Genomic DNA, 22,070 nt, shown 5'->3' with positions numbered 1-22,070 from the left:
CATCATAAAGGAAAAACAGGTGTGTAGAGGTTTAGGGAGGGAATTCTAGAGCTTAGTGCCTTGGCAGCTGAAGGTACACCGCCAGTGGTGAAGCGATTAAAATCGGTGATGCTCAAGAGGCTAAAATTGGAGGAGCGCAGATATCTCGAAAGGTTGTACAGCTGTAGGAGGTTGGAGATGGGGAGGGGGTGAGACAGCGGAGGGATTTGAAAACAAGGATGAGAATTTTAAAATGGAGGCGTTGATGGACCTTGAGCCTGTGTGGGTCAGCGAGAACAATGGTGATGGGCGAATGGGACTTGGTATGAATTAGAATATGGACAGCAAAATTTTAGATGAGTTCTGATTTATGGAGGATGGGACTAATTATGGAGGATAGATGACTAGAACATGTCCTCCCTAAGTTGAATTCATGACTTGATATAAAAGAGAACAAAGTCCTGAACAAGCTTGCTTAATGGATGCAAAACAAATCATTCCCCATGGATGGATGATGGTTATTCCAGAGAGCAGAGCTACGAGAAATGAGATTTGAAAGATATTCATGAGGAACACTGAAAGATTTGCTAATAAACATGAAATTCAATATTTGCACATCTTCTCATGCTCCGATCATTGTAGCAGATAAATGCAGATGAGGTAAGGCGTCATCTAAGAAAACATGCAGCTACTTGCATTGCAGCACTGATCTCTCCATGCATTTTGTCTGCACTATTCTACCTGGAAGTCCATTTGAAATGTGCCATTACTCTTTCTCTTCCTGGCGGATTCCCAGCCGCGTGGTAATTGTGCTGTTGTGCTGTGTTGAATAACTCAATTATGACCAACCACTAACTCTTTCTACCTAATTCTTTCTCTACTGGTTGCTAGGTGATCGAATGTAACCTCAGGGCATCCAGATCCTGCCCCTTTGTCTCAAAGACCATTGGAGTTGATCTCATCAATGTGGCCACACGAGTAATGACTGGAGAGAGCATAGATGAGTCTTCTCTGCCATCGCTGGAAAACCCCATCATACCTACTGAATATGTGGGCATCAAGGTACTGTTAGCAATCCCTTCAACAGGCTGTGTAGGAAGGAGGTAGAGACACCAGTACAGTCCAAGATCTTCTGCTGGAGTATCTATCAGTGCATTCTACCATCTTGTTAATCTGGCTGGTCTTCGGATGGCTTCTGATTCCTGTGGAAGTGGTGCCATTGGAGAATGCAGATTCTAGGTGTTGTGTTGTTATGAGATGTGTGTGCATGTGTAACAGGTCTGTAATTGGTGGGAGGGTGTTCCTGAGTTTTAGTCAGATTTATTTGCTACTTTCTGAGCAGTATATTGTTTTCAATTTCCACCTCACTGTGCAGCCAAATATCACAGACCCCTGCGCACCACCACAGGAGATTAGCTAGTTAAAATCCAAGTCTTGGCTTCCAATCTCTAGTAATCCTGCCTGGTCAATGTGAGACTTAGAATGTATTCAGCGTTGATTCCTTCACTGAATCCCTTGGCCTCTCTACTCTTTTAAGATGTTGCTCTTTGATCAAGCTTTTAGTCACCCTCCTAATATCTCCTTACACGGCTCGCTGTCAATTTTTGTTTGAGGGCGCTCCTGTGAAGCGCTTTGGATGTTTTCCTGCATTAAAGGCACTAGAATCATAAAATGGTTACAGCTCAGAAGGAGGCCATTCGGCCCGTTGAGCCTGTGCCGGCTCTCTACAAGAGCATTTCAGCTCGTCCCACTCCCCCACCCTTTCCCCGTAGCCCTGCAATTTTCTTTTCCAGTACTTATCCAATTCCCTTGGGAAAGCTACGGTTGAATCTGTCTCCACTACCCTTTCACGCAGTGCATTCCAGATCCTAACCACTCACTGCGGAGAAAGGTTTTTCCTCATGTCGTCTTTGGTTCTTCTGCCAATCACCTTAAATCTGTGACCTCTGGTTTTCGATCCTTCCGCCAATGGGAACAGTTTCTCTCTCTACTCTGTCTAGACCTCATAAGTTTGAACACCTCTATCAAATCTCCTCTCAACCTTCTCTGCTCTAAGGATTGCCTGCTATTTTTACGTGTTTTAACCAAACTATTTTAATGTGTTATAGCCCCCATTGTAATTTTTTTTTTTTATAGCGCCTTTAACATAGTAAAACGTCCCAAGGTGCTTCACAACAGTCTTGCAACACGTTAAATTATGTCTAGGAGGGGAAGGAAAGAAAAAGCAGGAGAAGGAAGTGTAAAAGAGGTCACAGGCTCAGGTCTGAAGGAGTTTTATAAGGAGTTATATAGTGGCTTATATAGTGGAGAGTTTTCTGCAACACCATATGGGGTCAATAAACAAAAGGAGTAATGGTGGCGACAATAAGCCATGGTGTGAGAGTTGGGGAGAGGTGATCAAAAGTTTTAAGTGGAGCAAAAGGTGGAGAGACAGAGGTGTTGAAAGAAAGAGAGGGGATTTGTACACTAACATCTCACAGGGGATTTCACCCAAATTTTATTTTCAACAAAATCAAAATTGGTTGCATTGTTACACTAAACTGAGACACTTGACAAGTTTGAGGGCATGGCACTAAATATGACTCACTCTGGTGACTAGCTCTGGAAAAATTAACGTGGTGAATTCTGGTTTTCAACTGCAAGGGGTGCTATTGTTTAATAATGTCGAAGGCTTTGGCATCCTCGATGTACATATACCGCGTTAATTTCACATTAATTAAATGGTTTAGAAATCCATGTAAATAATATGTTTTAAGTTGTTGCTTTTGGGCACTTGCAGGCTCCCATGTTTTCCTGGCCACGACTGAGGGATGCAGACCCCATTCTGCGTTGTGAGATGGCATCTACTGGAGAGGTACCAGCACTTCGATACTCAATTGATCTCCATAGATACAACTTCCTTTTAATTATTAGCCTGAGAGTAATTACAGAAATGTGTTCCAAATGTTTACTGTCTGCTGCCCAAGGGACAGACAACTGAGAAAGGCTGAGTGGGTAGGAAGAAAAATAAATGAATTAATTGTATTTATATAGCGCCTTTCATGACCTCATAATGTTTGACTGTCAGCTGGGGCTCAGTGGGTAGCACGCTCACCTGAGTCAAAAAGTTGTGGGTTCAAGTCCCACTCCAGGGACTTGAGCACAAAAAATCTAGGCTGACACTCCAGTGCAGTGCTGAGGGAGTGCTGCCCTGTTGGAGGTGCCGTCTTTCAGATGAGACATTAAACCGACGCTCTGAGGTCAACGTAAAAGATCCCATGGCACTATCTCAAAGAAGAATAGGGGAGTTATCCACGGTGTCTGACCAATATTTATTCCTCACGCAACATCACTAAAACAGATTATCTGGCCATTATCACATTGCTGTTTGTGGGATCTTGCTGTGTGCAATTTAGCTGCCGCATTTCCCACATTACAACAGTGACTTCACTTCAGAAGGACTTTATTGGCTGTAAAGTGCTTTCGGTCGTCCTGAGTTTGAAGTGCCTGTCTAGATTTTTGTGCTAAAGTCTCTCGAGTGGAGCTTGAAACCACAACCTTCTGTTCAAAGGCCAGAGTGCTAGCACTAAGCCAAATGGAATAACATTGGCAGTTTTATTTAAATATATACCAAGTGTGTAGGTCTTTAATGTTTGATATTTCAGCAACTGAACGGGATCGGTCTGCTTCTGTTTCTGCAGGTTGCTTGCTTTGGGCCAAATATTTACTCTGCGTTCCTGAAGGCGATACTGTCAACTGGCTTCAAATTACCTCAGAAAGGGATTCTAATTGGAATTCAGGTACAGTTTGGAAATTAGCTTCAGCCTCGCCCACAGGAAGCCCAGCTCATACTGGCTCAGACCTTTGCGGGTGTTTAACGACGCTCGTATGCCACTCTTGGGTTTGATTTTGGCCTTGCCCCTTGGTAGCGCGCCCGGTAGCCTAGCTTTCTGCGTTCAAGTGGAGCCAGCCTCTGGTTAGGTCATCTCCCAAGAAAGGAAGCCACTGTTGTGCATGTACACGATTGTCAATACACTGATGCACATGTAGGCTGGCTGCTCCCGTGTGTTATGACATGAGCACTCTGCTTAGAGGCAGCACTGAACCTTTACTAGATAGCTCCGAGAATAATAGTTAATATGTACACAAGAACATAAAAATTAGCAGCAGGAGCCTGATTTGCCATTCAGTAAGATCATGGCTGATTTTCATCCTCAACTCCACCTTCCCACACTAACCCCATATCCCTTGATTCCCCATAATGCACAAAAATCTTATCAATCTCTGTCTTGAATATACTCAATGACTCAGCATCCACAGCCCTCTGGGGTAGAGAATTCCAGAGATTCACAACCTTCTGAGTGAAGAAATTTCTCCTCATCTCAGTCCTAAATGGCCGACCTCTTATTCTGAGATTGTGACCCCGTGTTCTAGATTCCCCAGCCAGGGGAAATAACCAGAAAAACTTGTTGGTTGAATGTTGGTACTATCGCAATGTACAAGCCCTTTAGGTTTTGTTCTGCATTCATAGGAACATAAGAATAAGTAGGCCATAAGGCCCCTCCAGTCTGCTCCACCATCCAATAAGATCATGGCTGATCTTTGATCTCAACTCCACTTTCCCACTCAATTCCCATATCCCTGATTCCTGTGCTTCCAAGGAACTTGGGCTTCAGCGTTGGTGACCCCTCTCGTGGGAGCTTGGGTTTGTAGAACTAACCCGGTCATGATTATTCTTGTGTGTTAGAATGCATGTTGATCCTCCACTCCTTTGGTCTTCCCTTCTGACGACAATCTTTATTACCCAAGCCGTGAGCTGCACTATGGCCTTTGGCCCTTCACCTCGTTCCTCAGCCTCGACGGTAATGAAGTCTCGGGCTGCTCTTTTACAACCCATTCTATTGTGCAGAAGAGTGAATTGTAATCAACGGTATCAGAGCAGAGATAAACAGATTACTGTGAAATTACAAACACTACTTGATTACGGCACATTAAAGGACAGTCGGCAGGATATGAGGAATTTGGTGGAGGCAGGGAAAGGAGGTCTGGCAGACATTGGCCCTCTACTACAGCTATAATCATCATCATAGGCAGTCCCTCGAAACGAGGATGACTTGCTTCCATGCCAAGCAGGGATGAGTTCACAGGTGTTTCAATGAAGGACCTAATATTCCAGGTCCCAAACTACATCCTGAAGGGTGGAAGATGCCTGTGCGTGGATTTTTTTAACATGTGGTGGCACATGACACCAGAAGTAATCCAGAGATTACTACCTTTTGAGGTCTTGATTTTTAATCTCTCTCCTTGCTCCCTAAACTCTGCCTGCAGGACCTCATCCCTCTTTCTGCCTACAATGTACTTGTTACTTGTGACGATGAGGAGAAAGACTGAGGGAAAGAGAGCCACAGTGCTGACCAAGCACCGTGGAGCAGGGGGCTGTCCAAGGGGTGGAGGAGCGGAATAGAAAGATTGTAGTTATAGGGGATTCGATAATTATAGGGACAGATATCATCCTTCGCAATCAAGATAAAGAGTCCTGAAAGATGTGTTGCCTACCTCGTGCCAGAGCAAGGGATATCTCGTGGCTGGAAAGGAACCTGGAAAAGGAGGGGGAAGATCCAGTTATCGTGATCCATGTTGGGACCAACGACCTAGGAAGGAACAAAGAGGTCCTGCTAAGAGAACATCAAAAGCTAGGAGCTAAATTAAAAAGCAGGACCTCGCATGTGGTAATCTTGGGGTTGCTACATGAGACACGTGTTAATTGGCATAAGGATAAGATCTGGAAGGTGAATGTGTGGCAGAAAGTGGTGTGGAACGGAGGGTTTCTACTCCATGATATACTGCCACTTGTATTGGGATAGGACAGGGCTGCACCTGAGCCGTAATGAGACAAATGTCCTAGCAGAAAGGATAAATAGTGCTGTAGATGAAACTATGCTGGGAAGATGAGGGAAGGGATCTGGTAGAAATAACAATAACCTGAAGATCAAAGAAATAGAGATGAGACTAAAGATTGGATCAAAGTAAGGAATATGGGTAACCCAAACTGTCGGGGAACAGATAAAGTTATCAAGTGTCCGCATAAAGCTACACTCCCCACACCCTGTGCTCTGTTCCTATGGATAATAGTACTCCCTATTTACCTTTTACCTCCCAGACAGGATTGTGGTTTCAATTACTGGCGGGCACAGTTTGAAATGGTAACGTGTACGGATAAACAGGATATGGAATAAATGCCTTTCATTTGATGAAGTAGAAATATCTGAAAAGCATCTATTGACAGTAACACCCACCTCACATACATGGGCCCAAAATTTGCCACCATTTAGCTCCAAATTTTTGGAGGTATAAGTGTGTTGTGTCTTGAATAAAGAGTCAAACTAGATACTGCAAGCTCAAAGTAAGGTGCGACCGTAGATCTTTATTAGAGATCCCAGAGTGCCTCTCCAGCCTGTGAAGCCTCCTTTATATACAGGTGCTCCCAAGGGATTGTGGGATTCCTTCGGACTCCAGGGGATAAGCCCTCTGGTGGTTAGACATGGTATTTACAGGTTTACATACATAAGTGTTTTTTGGAACAAACTTAATTTTGCAAGTTTCGCCAAGGGTATAACACTGTCCTTAACAGGTAATGGATGATTTTTTTAGTTAAGATTTTTATGAAGTCACTTGGAGTCAAACCCACCCATTTTTGCCCGTTCTTGCGAATTTCGCCAATAAGGATTTTTTTCAAAAACGGCACTGGGGACCGCCTTGAAAAACCTTACCTTAACAAATCGGAGTCAGATAGATATCGGTGTTACAGACGCCATCTTGTTTATCTCCCTTGGCTGGACACAGGAGCTCGATGCTGGACTTCCAAAGAAGCCTGGGAGGGAGGTGGAAGCCAAGCGAGGGATAGGGGCGGCAGCAGCAGGGCCATTTGGCCGAGGTTAGGGACGGCAGAAGCGGGGACCTGTAAAACAACCTCTTGATGAGGAAAAAAGTATAAGCTGGCTTTTACCATTAACCATCGTTCTTGATAGACACTTTCTGCGGGTTCCTTTCGGCCGGGGCTCGGGGCAAAAATACTGGAAATCTCAGCGGGTTGGCACGGGAAAAATCAGCACGGGTTAGCTACAGAGTAAAGCTGTACTCATTACGCTGGAAACCTAAATGCTTGGGCATGCGCAGAATGGGACCTCAGTTTTTCGGCGCTATCAATTAACTCCACCCATAGTAGCTAAGGTCTTTCTGCGCGCTGCCAAATTCAAAGAGAAAAATGACACAACTTTTTTGGGGGGGTGCTTCGGCTTAAAAACCGTCCGTTAATCTTAAATGGTGCCAAAAAAAGGCAATGTGGACTTTTGGGCCCAAGATGTCAGAGCTGTTGTCCTCCCAGCCTGTTTATTGACTTAAAAGAAATAACACATAAATCACAACCCCGATTACTTATGTCTTTAGTTTTGACTGGAGTTCTGAGCTTGGTGGGTACACTGAATTTTCACCTGTTTGCATACATCATATGAAGGTCTCTGAACGACTCTTCCAACTGTCTGCTTGCATCTCAAGCTGTGCAATGGAATACACCTTGTGTCGTGATTTCATTTATATTGCATTTGAATTATTTTGCTGTCTTGCTGAGGCTCACTGCTTCTGTGTATTCAACCTTTAAATAAATCCCCTACTCATTCATCGGACATTTTCTGGAACACATGGTGGGATTTCATCTGATTGGCAAATGTTCGATATGACTATGGGGGGTGGGGTGGAGAAATATTTGTTAATTGGGCCACACTCCCATCCACAACATGTACAAAGGTGGTTCATGGTACTTCAGTACCTTTATGGACACCACCTTTTTGCCAGGAGCCAGAAATATTGAGAGTCGACCTGTGCTGTGTTGCCCTCCACCATGGGGCTTCTCCCTTTACCTAGGTTTAAAGTTTTTTTTTTAAAGTCTGTTTAAACTGCATTTAAAGCTAACACTCAAACTCCGGGATCAGTATAGGAATCTATTTCAACTCTGAATCTGAATAGTCACAGAGCAGCTTTAAGTCACAAGGTGCTGGCGAGAGGCTCAGACCTTCTACCAATAATGAAATCCCTGATAATCCCTGACGATACCTGCCCTGCCAAGATCTTTTACACCAAGAACTGATGTTCAGAGTTGATAAAAGCCGCACGGACCCTCATTCAGAGTGAACTGAGACTCTCATTTTACGCTTACTTTCACAGAACTCATTCCGATCAAAGTTCCTGGACACCGCACAGCAGCTGCATGAGCAGGGTTACAAGGTAGGTCTCGAAGCCTCAAGTTAAAATAGATGGTTTAGAGTGCTGTATATGCTGTTACACCACTGTGACTCTGCGTGCTGTTTTTAATTCAAATGTCATTTAGATGACCTGTTTATGAAATTGTTTGCCCATTGCGATGAGGAACGCTTGTGCTTGGGAAGGGACGGCTGTGAGTTCAAGCACCCATCAGGCAGATCAGGTATAGTAATGGATCGGTGCTCTCCTTACTGAGCCCCTGCAACATGCCTCGTGCTGCACCATGTAGGACCAGTGCAGCAGAAAGCCTGGGCTGGATATGAACTCTGCTCCCAAATGTGGATGAGTAGTGCAACCCATTGTCGCATCTATTCCCCCCGTCCCACCTCGGTTAGGTGTGATCTATGCAGCCTCAGTTTGTGTTTATAAAAGGCAGAATTGATTTCTGGCTTGTACTTTCGAGAAAGTACAAGCCTGGGCTTTGATGTGGCTGTCACACCCCTTCTTTAGTTCTCGCTGGCCTGCCCCAAACTGCATAGGGTAGGGTTTCCTCTCCAGCACACCTGGGATGGTCCATGCCTGAAAGGGGACTGCTGCCTGCACATTTCAATCCCCGGACCACTTGCATGCAAGTCTAGGCAAGTCACTCTGCACGCTCCAGACTGTGAGGGTGCAGGGCAAACTGAGTGTTAGGAGAGGCGATTAAAGGCAAGAGGCCAGGAACGCTCGCTGCAGCCTCGTGCCAAGGCAGTTGCACATTGTAAGAAAGCCCTAGGAAATGCCGAGGATCACAGCTTTCCTGTCCTGTACCCTGGGGTCTGCCGGGGTCATGGCTTCCTGTACCCTGGGGTCTGCCGGGGTCACGGTTTCCTGTACCTGGGGGATGCCGGGGTCACGGCTTCCTGTACCTGGGGTATGCCGCAGTCAAGGTTTCCTGTACCTGGAGTATGCCGGAGTCACGGTTTCCTGTACCCTGGGGTATGCCGGGGTCATGGTTTCCTGTACCCGGGGTATACCGGGGTCACGGTTTCCTGTACCTGGGGTATGCCGGAGTCACGGTTTCCTGTACCCTTGGGTATGCCGGGGTCACGGTGTCCTGTACCCTGGGTATGCCGGGGTCACGGTGTCCTGTACCCTGGGTATGCCGGGGTCACGGTGTCCTGTACCCTGGGTATGCCGGGGTCACGGTGTCCTGTACCCTGGGTATGCCGGGGTCACGGTTTCCTGTACCCTGGGTATGCCGGGGTCACGGTTTCCTGTACCCTGGGGTATGCTGTGGTCATGGCTTCCTGTACCCTGGGGTATGCTGTGGTCATGGCTTCCTGTACCTGGGGTATGCCGGAGTCATGGCTTCCTGTACCTGGGGTATGCCGGGATCATGGCTTCCTGTACCTGGGGTATGCCGGAGTCACAGCTTCCTGTACCTGGGGTATGCCGGAGTCACAGCTTCCTGTACCTGGGGTATGCCGGAGTCACAGCTTCCTGGATCTGGGGTATGCCGGAGTCACAGCTTCCTGTACCTGGGGTATGCCGGAGTCACAGCTTCCTGTACCCGGGGTATGCCGGAGTCACAGCTTCCTGGATCTGGGGTATGCCGGAGTCACAGCTTCCTGGATCTGGGGTATGCCGGAGTCACAGCTTCCTGTACCTGGGGTATGCCGGAGTCACAGCTTCCTGTACCCTGGGGTATGCCGGAGTCACAGCTTCCTGGATCTGGGGTATGCCGGAGTCACAGCTTCCTGGATCTGGGGTATGCCGGAGTCACAGCTTCCTGGATCTGGGGTATGCCGGGGTCACAGCTTCCTGTACCCTGAGGTATGCATTAAATGCACCAGAGACTTGCAGGAGGAAACAAGTCATTTTAGTTACTTCTTTGACCATTTTTTTTCTCCCCCCTCTCCTGGAGACTGACTTGTCAGGGTCCTGTTCTCTGTCTCCCATGCACCCTCTAGTACCTGACTAATGTGAGCCTGGACACCGTGCCAGCAGGCAATAGGGAAACACAGGGCTATTCAGTGACCCCTCCTGGGAAGTCCATCAGGAAAATCAGGGAACCTAAAAAGAAAATAACCTTTCATTTGCAGCCCATCACAACATTATAATCAATGGTTAATGTATCCCGAAGGACAATGTTTGACATGAAACCCACTGTTTTTTGTTGAAGCTTTACGCTACAGAAGGCACGTCTGCCTGGTTGAATGCCAATGATGTGCCAACTGCGCCGGTGTCATGGCACACTGCAGAAGATCACAGCTCCTCAGCTCCTTCCTTTACCAAGTGAGTGCTAGCAGCGATCACTGGAGATACTCTGTATGGCTACCTTGGCAGAGAAGAGGTTATTAGAGACTCCGAACATTGCTTGAGTTGTAGAGTTTGGGCACAATCTGGGGGCTGAATGCGCTGGTTTTCCGCAGTGACCTTTTGGTTCAAGTTTTTGCTCAAGCTCATTTGTATAATTGCAAACATAAAATCTTGTGAACCAGCGCAATCGGGCAGCTCATTAGAATGTAATCGTTTATTATTCTTTGCATTAAAAAAATATTCCTGGATATATTTAACCTGATGTAGTTTTATTAATCCAGCTAAAAATGGGTTTAGCACAAAAAATAAACATTTTTAATCAGTGTCCAGTCCACCACCTCTGAGTAACCTGGTTTTAAATCACAGAAAATTAATTAAGAAGAACTATATTGAACCATTTACTAGTTTCATTGGTGCACATTAGTCAGTTTTTTAGTAAATTAAATATTTTTTAATATGTAAAAGCTTTTATAACATGCCTACTAGTGCCTGCGCTCCTAAGAAGATTAGCTTAATTTGAAGAGCCTCCTCGAAGGCCCGCAAACCGACAGATTAGCAGAAACTTGCCAAAGTCATTAATTCAGTCTGGGCGCGTGTAATATTTTGTGGGCTCCAGACGATATGATTTTTAAATCAGTGTTAAAAATCATGGGGGTGGCGGTTGCTAGTGCTGTTTAAACTAATTTGCCTGGGGGATGGGCACCAGGATGTAGTACTGGAAAGGAGAAACAAAGTACACAAAGAATTGGGAGAGACATAAGAACATAAGAAATAGGAGCAGGAGTAGGCCATTTTCATCCCTTGAGCCTGCTCCGCCATTCAATAAGAACCTGGCTGATCTGATCATGGACTCAGTTCCACCTCCCTGCCCGCTCCCCATAACCCTTTACTCCCTTGTCGCTCAAAAATCTGTCTGTCGCCGCCTTAAATATATTCAACGACCCAACCACCACAGCTCACAGCAGAAAATTCCATAGATTTACAACCCTCTGAGAGAAGAAATGTCTCCATCTCAGTATTAAATGGGGGCAGCCCCTTATTCTAAGACTATGTCCCCTAGTTTTAGTTTCCCCTATGAGTGGAAATATCCTCTCAGCATCCACCTTGTCGAGCCCCCTCATTATCTTAAGTTTCAATAAGATCACCTCTCATTCTTCTGCACTCCAATGTGCATAGGCTCAACCTATCCTTATAAGTCAACCCCCTCAACTCCGGAATCAACCTAGTGAACCTTCTCTGAACAGCCTCCAATGCAAGTATATCCTTAAATACGGAGACCAAAATTTTCCGCAGTACTCCAGATGTGGCCTCACCAATACCCTCACCAATGTACAGTTGTAGCAGGACCTCTCTGCTTTTATACTCTATCCCCCTTGCAATAAAGGCCCACGTTCCATTTGTCTTCCTGATTACTTGCTGTACCTGCCTACTAACTGTTTGTATTTCATGCACAAGGACCCCCAGGTCACTCTGTATTGCAGTACTTTGCAATTTTTCTCCATTTAAATTATAATTTGCTTTCCTATTATTTCTGCCAAAGTGGACAATCTCTCATTTTCTTACATTATACTCAATCTGCCAAATTTTTGCCCACTCATTTAGCCTGTCTATATCCCTTTGCAGATTTTTTGTGACCTCCTCACAATTTGCTTTTTCACCCATCTTTGTATCATCAGCAAACTTGGGTACATTACACTCGGTCCCTTCATCCAAGTCAGTAATATAGATTGTAAATATTTGAGGCCCCAGCACCGATTGCTGTGTCACCCCCACTAGTCACTGTTTGACAATCGGAAAATGACACATTTATCCCGACTCTCTCTTTTCTGTTAGTTAACCAATCCTCTATCCATGCTGATATATTACCCTCAATCCCCAACCCCGTGATCTTTTATCTTGTGCAGTAACCTCTTATGTGACAGATAGTACCAGAGTAAGAAATGGGTGGGGTCAGATTAGGAGAGAATACAAGAAGGTCTAAAATAGGTTTACAGTGCATGTGTGTAAACACATGAAGCGTGGTAAATAAGGTTGGTGAGCTACAGGCGTAAATATCCACATGGGAATATGATGTTGTGGCGATAATGGAGATCTGGTTGAAAAAAGGGCAGTATTGGGTTTTAAATATTCCTGGATATAGGGTGTTCAGAAAAGATGGGGAAGGAAAGATAGCAGGTGGGTGGCAGTATTGGTTAAGGAGAATATTAGTGCTGAAGAGAGAGGATGTCCTGGAGGGGTCAAGAACAGAATCTATTTGGTTAGAGTTAAGAAACAATAGAGGCCATTACACAACTAGGTTTATTCTATAGGCCACAAACTAGTGGGAAGGATATAGAGGAGCAAATTTGCAGGGAAATTATAGAAGTGCAAGAACTATAGAGTAGTGATAATGGGGAACTTCAACTATCCTAATATCGACTGGGATAGTAAACAGTGTAAAGGGCAGAGAGAGGGAAGAATTAAGGTTTTCAGGAGAATTTTCTTGTTCAGTATGTTTCCGGCCCAACGAGAAAGGAGGCATTGCTGGATCTGGAATAAGGTGGGTCACATGGAGCAAGTACCAGTACTTGAACATTTCGAAAACAGTGATCACAGTATCATAAGGTTTAGATTAACTATGGAAAAGGACATGGGGCAATCTAGAGTAAAGATACTAAATTGGAGGAAGGCCAATTTCAGTGGGTTGCGAACAAATCTGGCCTGGGCAAATTGGAATCAAGGGCCCAGAAATTCCTCTCGAGGTCTTCCCACAGGCAATTGCCTCCTTGCCGGGGAATTTTTACGAATCTACCTGGTGGTCTAGGAGGCGCCCTGGATTCCGGTGGGGAGGCCTTCTCTTCCGCACTGCGAAGCATGCTCCCGTCTGGAGGGTTCCCATGCAGAAGATGCAGTCACGTGTGACTGCTCAGCCAATCAGGTAAGTATTTCACAGGTTCCCATTAATAGTACTGAGACTTGTGTATCTACAAGTTCTCAGTGCTATTAATGGGAACAAAACCAAACACTCAATAATAAAAAATAAAAAAACAGACCACACATTTAAAATTAATTGAAATTAAACTTATTATGTCTTATAAAAATAAAATATTTTCCTGATTTTTAAAGTTTTTTTAATTATGGTTAAAAATAAACTGAGCTTGGTGGAAAGGGTTTTTAACAATAAAAAATGTGTTTATAATTTAACTTGATCGTGTTTTTGTGTGTTTTAAAACACTTGCACCTGTAAAAGTAGACTATGTGCCTGCTTTTATCAGGCGCAAGACTTTTGAGGACATTTGCTGGGCAAGATATGCATAAATCCCGCAATCTTGCCCAAGAAATGTCCTCACTCCCGGGATGTCTACAATCTGTCAAGTTCCAGTTTGACAGATCGGAAAAGCCAGTTTTCAGCGCATGCACATTGCGCGCTGAAAACCGGCTTTTTTGATGCCTTCCAGGGTCCGTAGAAACTTCGTACGGGCCCGGGATGTCGGAATTTCTACCCCAATGTTTGACAGGCAAAACTGTAATCGAACAATGGGTTGCTTTTACAGAGGTGATAGTTTGGGTACAATTGAGGTACAAGGGGGAAAGGTAAGGCAACTAAAGCCAGAGCTCATTGGATGATTAAAGAGATAGAGAGTAAGATGAAGCAGAAAAAGAGCGCGTATGATAAATGTCAGGTTGAGAATACAAGTGAGAATCAGGCTGAATATAGTAAGTTCAAAGGGGAAGTGAAAAAGAAAATAAGAGGGGCAAAGAGAGGGTATGAGACTAGATTGGCAGCTAACATAAAAGGGAATTGAAAGTCATATATCGGCATATAAATAATAAGTAGTAGTAAGAGGAGGGGTGGGACTGATTAAGGACCAAAATGGAGACCTACATGTGGAGGCAGAGGACATGGCTGAGGTACTAAAAGTACTTTGCGTCTGTCTTCACCAAGGAAGATGCTGCCAAAGTCATGGTGAAAGAGGAGGTAGTGGAGATACTGGATGAGATAAAAATTGATAGAGTAGTTATTAGAAACGCTGTTTGTACTTAAAGTTGATAAGTCACCAGGATGGGATGGGATGCATCCTAGGATGTTGAGGGAAGTTAAGGAGAGGAAGTTAAGGAAGTTAAGAAATCGCAGAGGTACTGGCCATAATCTTCCAATCCTCCTTAGATACGGGGGTGGTGCCAGAGAACTGGAGAATTACAAATGTTGCACCATTGTTCAAAAAAGGGTGTTAGGATAAACCCAGCAACTACAGGCCAGTCAGTTTAACCTTGGTAGTGGGGAAGCTTTTAGAAACGATAATTAGAAGCAACGTTAAAAGTCACTTGGACAAGTGTGAATTAATTAAGGAAAGCCAATTAAGTTAAAGGCAAATTGTGTTTAACTAATTTGATTGAGTTTTTTGATGAGGTAACACAGAAGGTTGATTAGGGCAATGCGGTTGACGTGGTGTACATCGACTTCCAAAAGGCGTTTGATAAAGTACCACATAATAGGCTTGCCAGCAAAGTTGAAGCCCAGGGAATAAAAGGGACAATGGCAGCATGGATACAAAATTGGCTCAGTGACAGGAAACAGAAAGTAGTGGTGAACGGTTGTATTTTAGATTGGAGGAAAGTATACAGTGATGTTCCCCAGGGGTCAGTACTAGGACCACTGTTCTTTTCTTGATATATATTAATGACTTGGTTGTACAGGGCACAATTTCAAAATTTGCCGATGACACAAAACTTGGCTGTACAGTGAACAGTGAGGAGAATAATGATAGATTTCAAGACGACACAGACAGGTTGGTGAAATGGGCGGACATATGGCAGATGAAATTTAAAGCAGAAATGTGCAAAGAGCTACATTTTTGGAGGAAGAACAAGGAGAGGCAACATAAACTAAAGAGTACAATCCTAAAGTAGGGGTATGTGTGCATAAATCTTTGAAGGTGGTAGGGCAGGTTGAGAAAGCAGTTTAAAAAAGCAGCATCCTGGGCTTCATAAATCGAGGCATAGAGTACAAAAGCAAGGAAGTTATGATGAACCTTTTTAAAACACTGGTTCGGCCTCAATTGGAGTATTGTGTCCAATTCTGGGCACCACACTTTAGGAAGGATGTGAAGCCCTTAGTGAGGGTGCAGAAAAGATTTACAAGAATGATTCCAGGGATGAGGGACTTTAGTTACATGGATAGACTGGAGAAGCTGGGGTTGTTCTCAGAGCAGAGAAGGTTGAGAGGAGATTTGATAGAAGTGTTCAGACTCATGCTTGGTCTGAGGGCAGTTACGCATGAGTCGGGCTGGCCCCCAGTCAGAAAGGCCTTACTGTCCCGTTACTGCCTCTTAGAGGTGGTAATAGGCCTTAAAGAAGGGGGCAATTTCCCACCCGCTGGGTGGTAAAAGATCACCATTCTCCTTGCTGATTGTTTGACAAGTGGGTTTATCATTAGAAGGGAAGAGGGATCTGGATCAGCTGGAACTCATAGTGAATGGACAGGGGGGGCCAAAAATTGCCATTAATATGCTGAATGTGTGATGAGCAATACGGATTTTGTTTTTTTTTCCCTATGTCTATCTATGTTGATTATATGTGTGGGAACATCGGTTCCTTTAGAGCAGGTGTTTAGTCCCTAAATGGTTGAAATTCTGACCTTGCAACAAAAAGCGCAATAATAATTCTGAATATAATAAATGTTTAAATAACCCCATCAATATTGAGTAAATCTCGTGATCATAGGGATACCAGTGTGAAGACTTTATCAGTACTGTTAGTAGTGCTCCTTCTGAACCTGCACTACTTCGAGACAATGGGCTGGCACTACACGATTACTTTCCTTCACATGGACTCCTGAGAACAAATTGGAATTTACAATGGGTGCTTGGTGGAGATGGGTTTATTGTGAAAGGTGGGCAGATTTCAGCGTGCTGTGTTTACTGAGAGGGCCACTGACTCTGCTCCATTTTCTTTCCAGTCTAATTCATGATGGAGTAATTGACCTGGTGATAAACTTGCCCAACAACAACACGCGCTTTATGAGGGAAAACTACCTAATCCGAAGAATGGCCATTGATCATGGAATGCCTCTCATTACCAATTTCCAGGTAACAATAATGACTATACCATCTTCTTCTGATACTCAAAGTAGAAATGGCGGGAGGGGTTATGCTTGATGCGGTGAGTTTAACACACTAGCCATGGTATTCTAGTGGTTTGGTAGGGCTTAAACCTGGCCGATCTAAAGGGGTGGTTCAGAATTTGAGAGGATCTGTCGGTTATACGCACCATTTAATTTTTGTGCTACACTCTGCCAGAAGTGAGAGGGTGAAAGATACATCCTGAAGATGTTATTTGATTAGCTCCCTAAAGTTTTGTGTAAGGATGCTGCAGTTCATCCCTGAAACCTTGGAAGAGCTTTGCTTCATCTTACGGGGGAGATCTGGAAACATCCTCAAAAAAAACAAGACCGTACTTACTGTGACTCAGAGTCATATTGCACCTTTAATTCCTTAGTCATGCAGCATTCTGTCCATACCTCATCTGAACTATTTAAATTCCCTGAGTGATTCTGGGCTGGTGAGTGAGGAGATGAATGATGACAAGAGCAGGGAGGTTATGTTTGAACGGTAGAAAACACTGGTTAGACCGCAGCTGAAGTACTGTGAGCAGTTCTAGTCACCACATTACAGGAAAGATGTGATTGCACTGGAAAGGTGCAGAGGAGATTTACAAGAATGTTGCCTGGATTGGAGAATTTTGGCTATGAGGCAAGATTGGCGATGCTGGGTCTGTTTTGGAACAGAGGCGGCTGAGGGGAGACCTGATTGAGGTGTATACAATTATGAGGGGCCTGGATAGAGTGGATAGGAAGGACATGTTTCCCTTGGCAGAGGGGTCAACAACCAGGGGACATAGATTTAAAGTAATTGGGGGAATGTTTAGAGAAGATATGAAGGGAAATTTCTTCACCCAGAGGGTAGTGGCGGTCTGGAACTCACTGCCTGAAAGGGAGGTAGAGGCAGAAACCCTCACCACATTTAAAAAAAAAAATACTTGGATGTGCACTTAGAGTGCCGTAATCTACAGGGCTACGGAATAAGAGCTGGAAAGTGGGATTAGGCTGGATAGCTCTTGGTCGGCTGGCACAGACATGATGGGCCGAAATGGTCTCCTTCCATGCTGTAAATTTCTCTGATTGTATGTTTCTATGATTATACAGTACAGAAAGAGGCCATTCGGCCCATTGTTCCTGTGCTGGCTCTTTGAAAGAGCTATCCAATTAGTCTCACTTACCTGTCCTTTTCCCATAGCCCTGCACATTTTTCCTTTTCAAGTATTTATCCAATTTCCTTTTGAACGTTTCTATATGAATAATCCTCCAGGACCCTTTTCAGGCAGTGCATTCCAGATCATCATAACTCGCTGTGTAAAACAAAAATAATTCTCCATCTCTCCAGTGGCTCTTCTGCCAATTACCTTAAATCTGTGTCCTCTGGTCAATGACCCATTGCCAGTAGAAACAGTTTCTCCCTATGTACTTTGGTATCAAAGCCCCTCAAAATTTTGAACACCTCTAATTACAACTCCAGTATCTCCACATAACTGAAATCCCTCATCCCTGGTCCCATTCCAGTAAATCTCCGCTTCACCCTATTCAAGACTTTGATATCCTTCCAAAAGTGTGGCCCCCAGAATTGGACACACTACTCCAGCTGAGCCAGAAAACCCTGCGGCCAGTGGCCATGAACACTGCGACAGCCATAGCTGGTGCTCCTCTCGTCCTTCCAGGCACTGGAGCCTGCCCAGGATTGAGCCTGCAGTGGGGGCGAGATCCGGATTAGTTAAGTGACCTGAATCTTGGAATACAGATGTGTTCAGGTCATGTACAGGTGGAGGGCAGAAGGTTGAGGAAAATCAGCCCCATTCCATTTGTTATTTCCTTGCAGTGACTGATAGTAGTCTGTTGACAGTGAGCGAGTTTCAACACCTGCAAAATGTAGCTTCATATCCCTCCCAGAACCCCTTCAGTCTCTGCTGTAACTGGACCAGTGCCATTCATTAAGTAATCATTTTTCTTTATTAATTGCTGCTCTGCTCAGAGTTTTCAGAGCCACATCATTGTCAGCTGCTCTCCTAATTAGTTTCACACCATTAAGTATGTTTCCAAATTTTGCCTCGAAGGTGCAGGATTACATTACATATATTTTTATTGAATTTTATTTGTCATTGTTCTGTCCACTAGTAAATATTGCTGGAGTCCTGCAGTAACCCCTTGGCTGCTTCATCAGACTCTGCAGGCCTTCGAGATTGGTGTCATTGCCAATTTGACCAGGTCCGAAACAGTCGAAACCCTAGCACCAATCCTGAGGTCACTCCACGCAGTCTAACGTCAATCCCCTAAATGGCACCTAATGCTTCCTCGCTCTCTCCCATTTCAATGTCCATCTTCCAGGATGCACCCAAGTGTACAAGCTGCTCAAGTATTCATGTTATATTTGAAGATGTTACTGATTCCTTCCTGTACCCTTTCAGGTGGCGAAACTTTTTGCTGAAGCAATTAAGCACTGCGGGAAACTGGATTCTACCAGTCTGTACCACTACCGAGAGAACAGTGTGATCAGAGGATTGCAGTGAGTGCCTCCCATCAGCCTGGCTTGTGCAGGTCCTCACTCCACATCTGTACAAAGTTGGTTCTCAGATACAAACAAGAACAGGTTTTGTCCGTAACAGCTTTAATAAAGATATTTCATTGTGACCACTGTATTCAGCTCTTGTTTTAGAGGTTTAAGCACTATGTAAATAACTCCTTGTTCTTACTTTCCCTTTTTTCCCACCATATACATAAATGAAAAGGTGTACTGACATCCTACGGTAAGGATCTAGGACTGATGGGAGCATTAAGACCGCCCCCTCCCGTCTGTCAGCTGGGCCTTATGGATGCCAGCCTGTCGGAGTTACTTCAACCATCTGCTCTTGAGATCTTTAAACTCTGTCTGCTCCACACACCACTGTCTGAACTCCCCCAACCCTGTAGCATTCACAGGATTTCAGATTGCCACTTTGTACTGAACAGACAATTTGTTTCCATCAGGAATTTGAGCCATGTGTGTGGTTATGTCCCTCTTTCTGGGTGCTTTTTTGAGGTGTACTCCATTGCCAGTAGAGGCCCCTTTGATTGCACTCAGAGTGGCCCTGAAATGATGTGCCAGTGTCTCATAATCGCTTGCTTCACCCGTACCCCTGGTCAGTGATTACAAGATGTCGGTACCATCTGACATTCTATCTCAGTCGGGCAGCTGGTCGAAGTTGGAGTGATTTGATTTCTTGCAACTAAAGTGAAGCATTGGAGATGATCATGTTTACGTTGATGGACAGAGATTGATTAGCCCAGCATTGGGACCCAGATTATGTGCCCTGAATTGGATTCTAACACCGCCCGCCCCCCTCAGAATCTTGCACTGATGCTGACTTAACTGTACGGGAGTAAAATTTTACAGATTTGTAACATATTTTCTCATTTTCCCCAACTACCGTCACCATTGTGGCTGCATTTATAACCTTAGCAGAACACACTACCCCTCCACACTGGCCACTGCATTTGTGTACATATGTACACTAATGGCCCTGAAGTGGGAACAGCCTTGCTGTACGCAGTCCTCCCTCTCCCGCCCATGACATCGGCGAGAACAGTGGTTCTCGCCATCAGGTGGGTTTGTGGAGAAGCACCCTCTCTGGCTCAGTGTGCACTCGTCGGTGCCAGGCGCCCCCCCCCCCAGTCCCATCACAGTATCACAGCAGCAATTCCACGAATGTTTGGTTGCAGAATAATGCTGTCAGTGAGATGCACCCATGTAAGCAACTGCCACAGCATGCAGGGCTGCGGTCAGGCCAGTTCTTTTCATAGTGCTTTGTGTTCATTTAATTCCTCTGTTGTAAACCTGTATAATTCCTTGTAACCATAACGGAACAAAAATAAATGATTGTTTAATTAAATTCAAAGATGTGCATTTGTGAGTGAATTAGAATGTGCCCATGTCCATCTGGGACATTCCCAATGGACTTCCTTGTGTAGCAACTTGTGAAGTGGTTCGGCAATGTGCACGTAGTGTGGGACAAACTTCAGATAGAAATTGCAAGTGCCGAGGAATGATGAAAGTTCTTTGACGTTAGTAGCCTCCTGCATTCGCTGGATCGTGTCTGTTGTCAAGCGTCGGCTTGACACCTTGTGCTGTGACTCTAGCCCAGAAAGTTTATTTCTCCAGCAGCGAATGTACACATATCGGCATTAAGTGTAACATGTGTTGCAAGTCTAGCCATAGCTGCATGAAGTCGCTGGTCATGTTCTTCCGTTGTCCGTCCATGGACGACGATATCATCAAGCAGATTGAGGGCTCCCTCTATGCCTGCTAGCATAGTAGTGACAATCTTCTGAAATGCATTTGGTGCAGAAGATAATCCGTAGGGCATGCGTCGATACTGATACAGACCATCATGCGTCGTGAATGCCGTGAGCAGTTTGCTGTCCTCCGCTAGGGATATTTGTAGGTAACTGTGGCGCATGTCAAGTTTCGTAAAAACTATTGAGCCATGGAATTCTGAAGACAGTTCGCCGATGGTAGAAGAGGGTACTTGTCGGGGATGATGGCCTTGTTGATCTCTTTCAGGTTGATGTATAGGCCAAGCAATGACTAAGTTCGAGATCCAGGGTGAGGAGTCGATGCTCTCAATGATTCCGAGATTTGAGTCGCATTAATTCTGCGGATACTTGGTCGTGAATGGGAAACGGCGAAGTCGCTGCATAATCAGTTTGGTGGAAGGGTCAATGCGGAGACGATGGCAGAATTTTGTTGTCACTCCAAACCCTGTGAAGATTGAACGATACTGCTCGTCAAAGTCCACTGTGTACACAGGTGTGCTGGTTGGGTTGTAAACTTTGAACCCAAGCTTGTCAAAAAGGTCAACACCCATGAGGCTTCGTCCCTTCGTGACATAAAAGGAAAAGTTCTCCAATGTTATGTCCTTGTAGTATATCAGGACAGATATGACCCCAAGTACCTCAATTTTGGAGTCTGGGTACGCGGGTAGGTGAAAGTTGCGGGCTGCAGTTGACAGTGTGTGAAGTGGGTTTGTACACAGCCTCGCTCAATATGGAGACTTTGGCTCCAAGCTCAATGAGGAGGCAGATGGGCGTGCTGTCAATGTTTACATCACAGTCCTTGAATTTGCCCGAACCGATGTGCGAAATGTCACTAACGGTGTAAACCATTCTGGGTTCATCACTATCGGGGTTGTCCACATGTAGAATATGCTACGATGAGCGACAGACACTAGCAAAATGGTTCATTTTACCACATGCAGAGCATTTCTTCCCACGTGCAGGGCAGTTAGGACTCTTTTTGCTAAATGTGATTTGTCCCCACAGTTAAAGCAGTTAAGCCCGTGATCCATTATGGGTGGCTTATTATTGGGTCTCTGTTATGATTTCCACTTTGGACGAACGCTTTACACATGGGCTGTAGCTGAAGTCTGCTGCACAGCGGGAGCAGGGGATCTGATCGCTTTTGAATCAGGAAGTGCTGATTTGATTTGGA

General features: G+C 44.9%; 1 protein-coding gene across 2 annotated transcripts in view; it reads left to right on the top strand.

The window, feature by feature from the left end:
- The window catches only part of cps1 (carbamoyl-phosphate synthase 1, mitochondrial), a 217,824-nt gene extending 197,346 nt beyond the window's left edge, over positions 1-20,478 (top strand). For both annotated transcript variants that reach the window (XM_070876254.1, XM_070876252.1), the window contains 7 exons: positions 871-1,041; positions 2,759-2,833; positions 3,660-3,758; positions 8,179-8,238; positions 10,379-10,491; positions 16,454-16,583; positions 19,012-20,478. In XM_070876254.1, coding sequence (XP_070732355.1) covers positions 871-1,041; positions 2,759-2,833; positions 3,660-3,758; positions 8,179-8,238; positions 10,379-10,491; positions 16,454-16,583; positions 19,012-19,113 — 750 coding nt within the window. In that variant the 3' untranslated portion in view covers positions 19,114-20,478. The remainder of the gene's footprint in view (positions 1-870; positions 1,042-2,758; positions 2,834-3,659; positions 3,759-8,178; positions 8,239-10,378; positions 10,492-16,453; positions 16,584-19,011) is intronic.
- Positions 20,479-22,070: the final 1,592 nt, after the last annotated feature.

The sequence above is a fragment of the Pristiophorus japonicus genome, chromosome 3 (genome assembly GCF_044704955.1).
Source record: "Pristiophorus japonicus isolate sPriJap1 chromosome 3, sPriJap1.hap1, whole genome shotgun sequence".
Lineage (NCBI taxonomy): Eukaryota > Metazoa > Chordata > Chondrichthyes > Pristiophoridae > Pristiophorus > Pristiophorus japonicus.
Note: the sequence above shows the minus strand (reverse complement) of the source record. Positions and strands in the feature narration are given on the sequence as shown.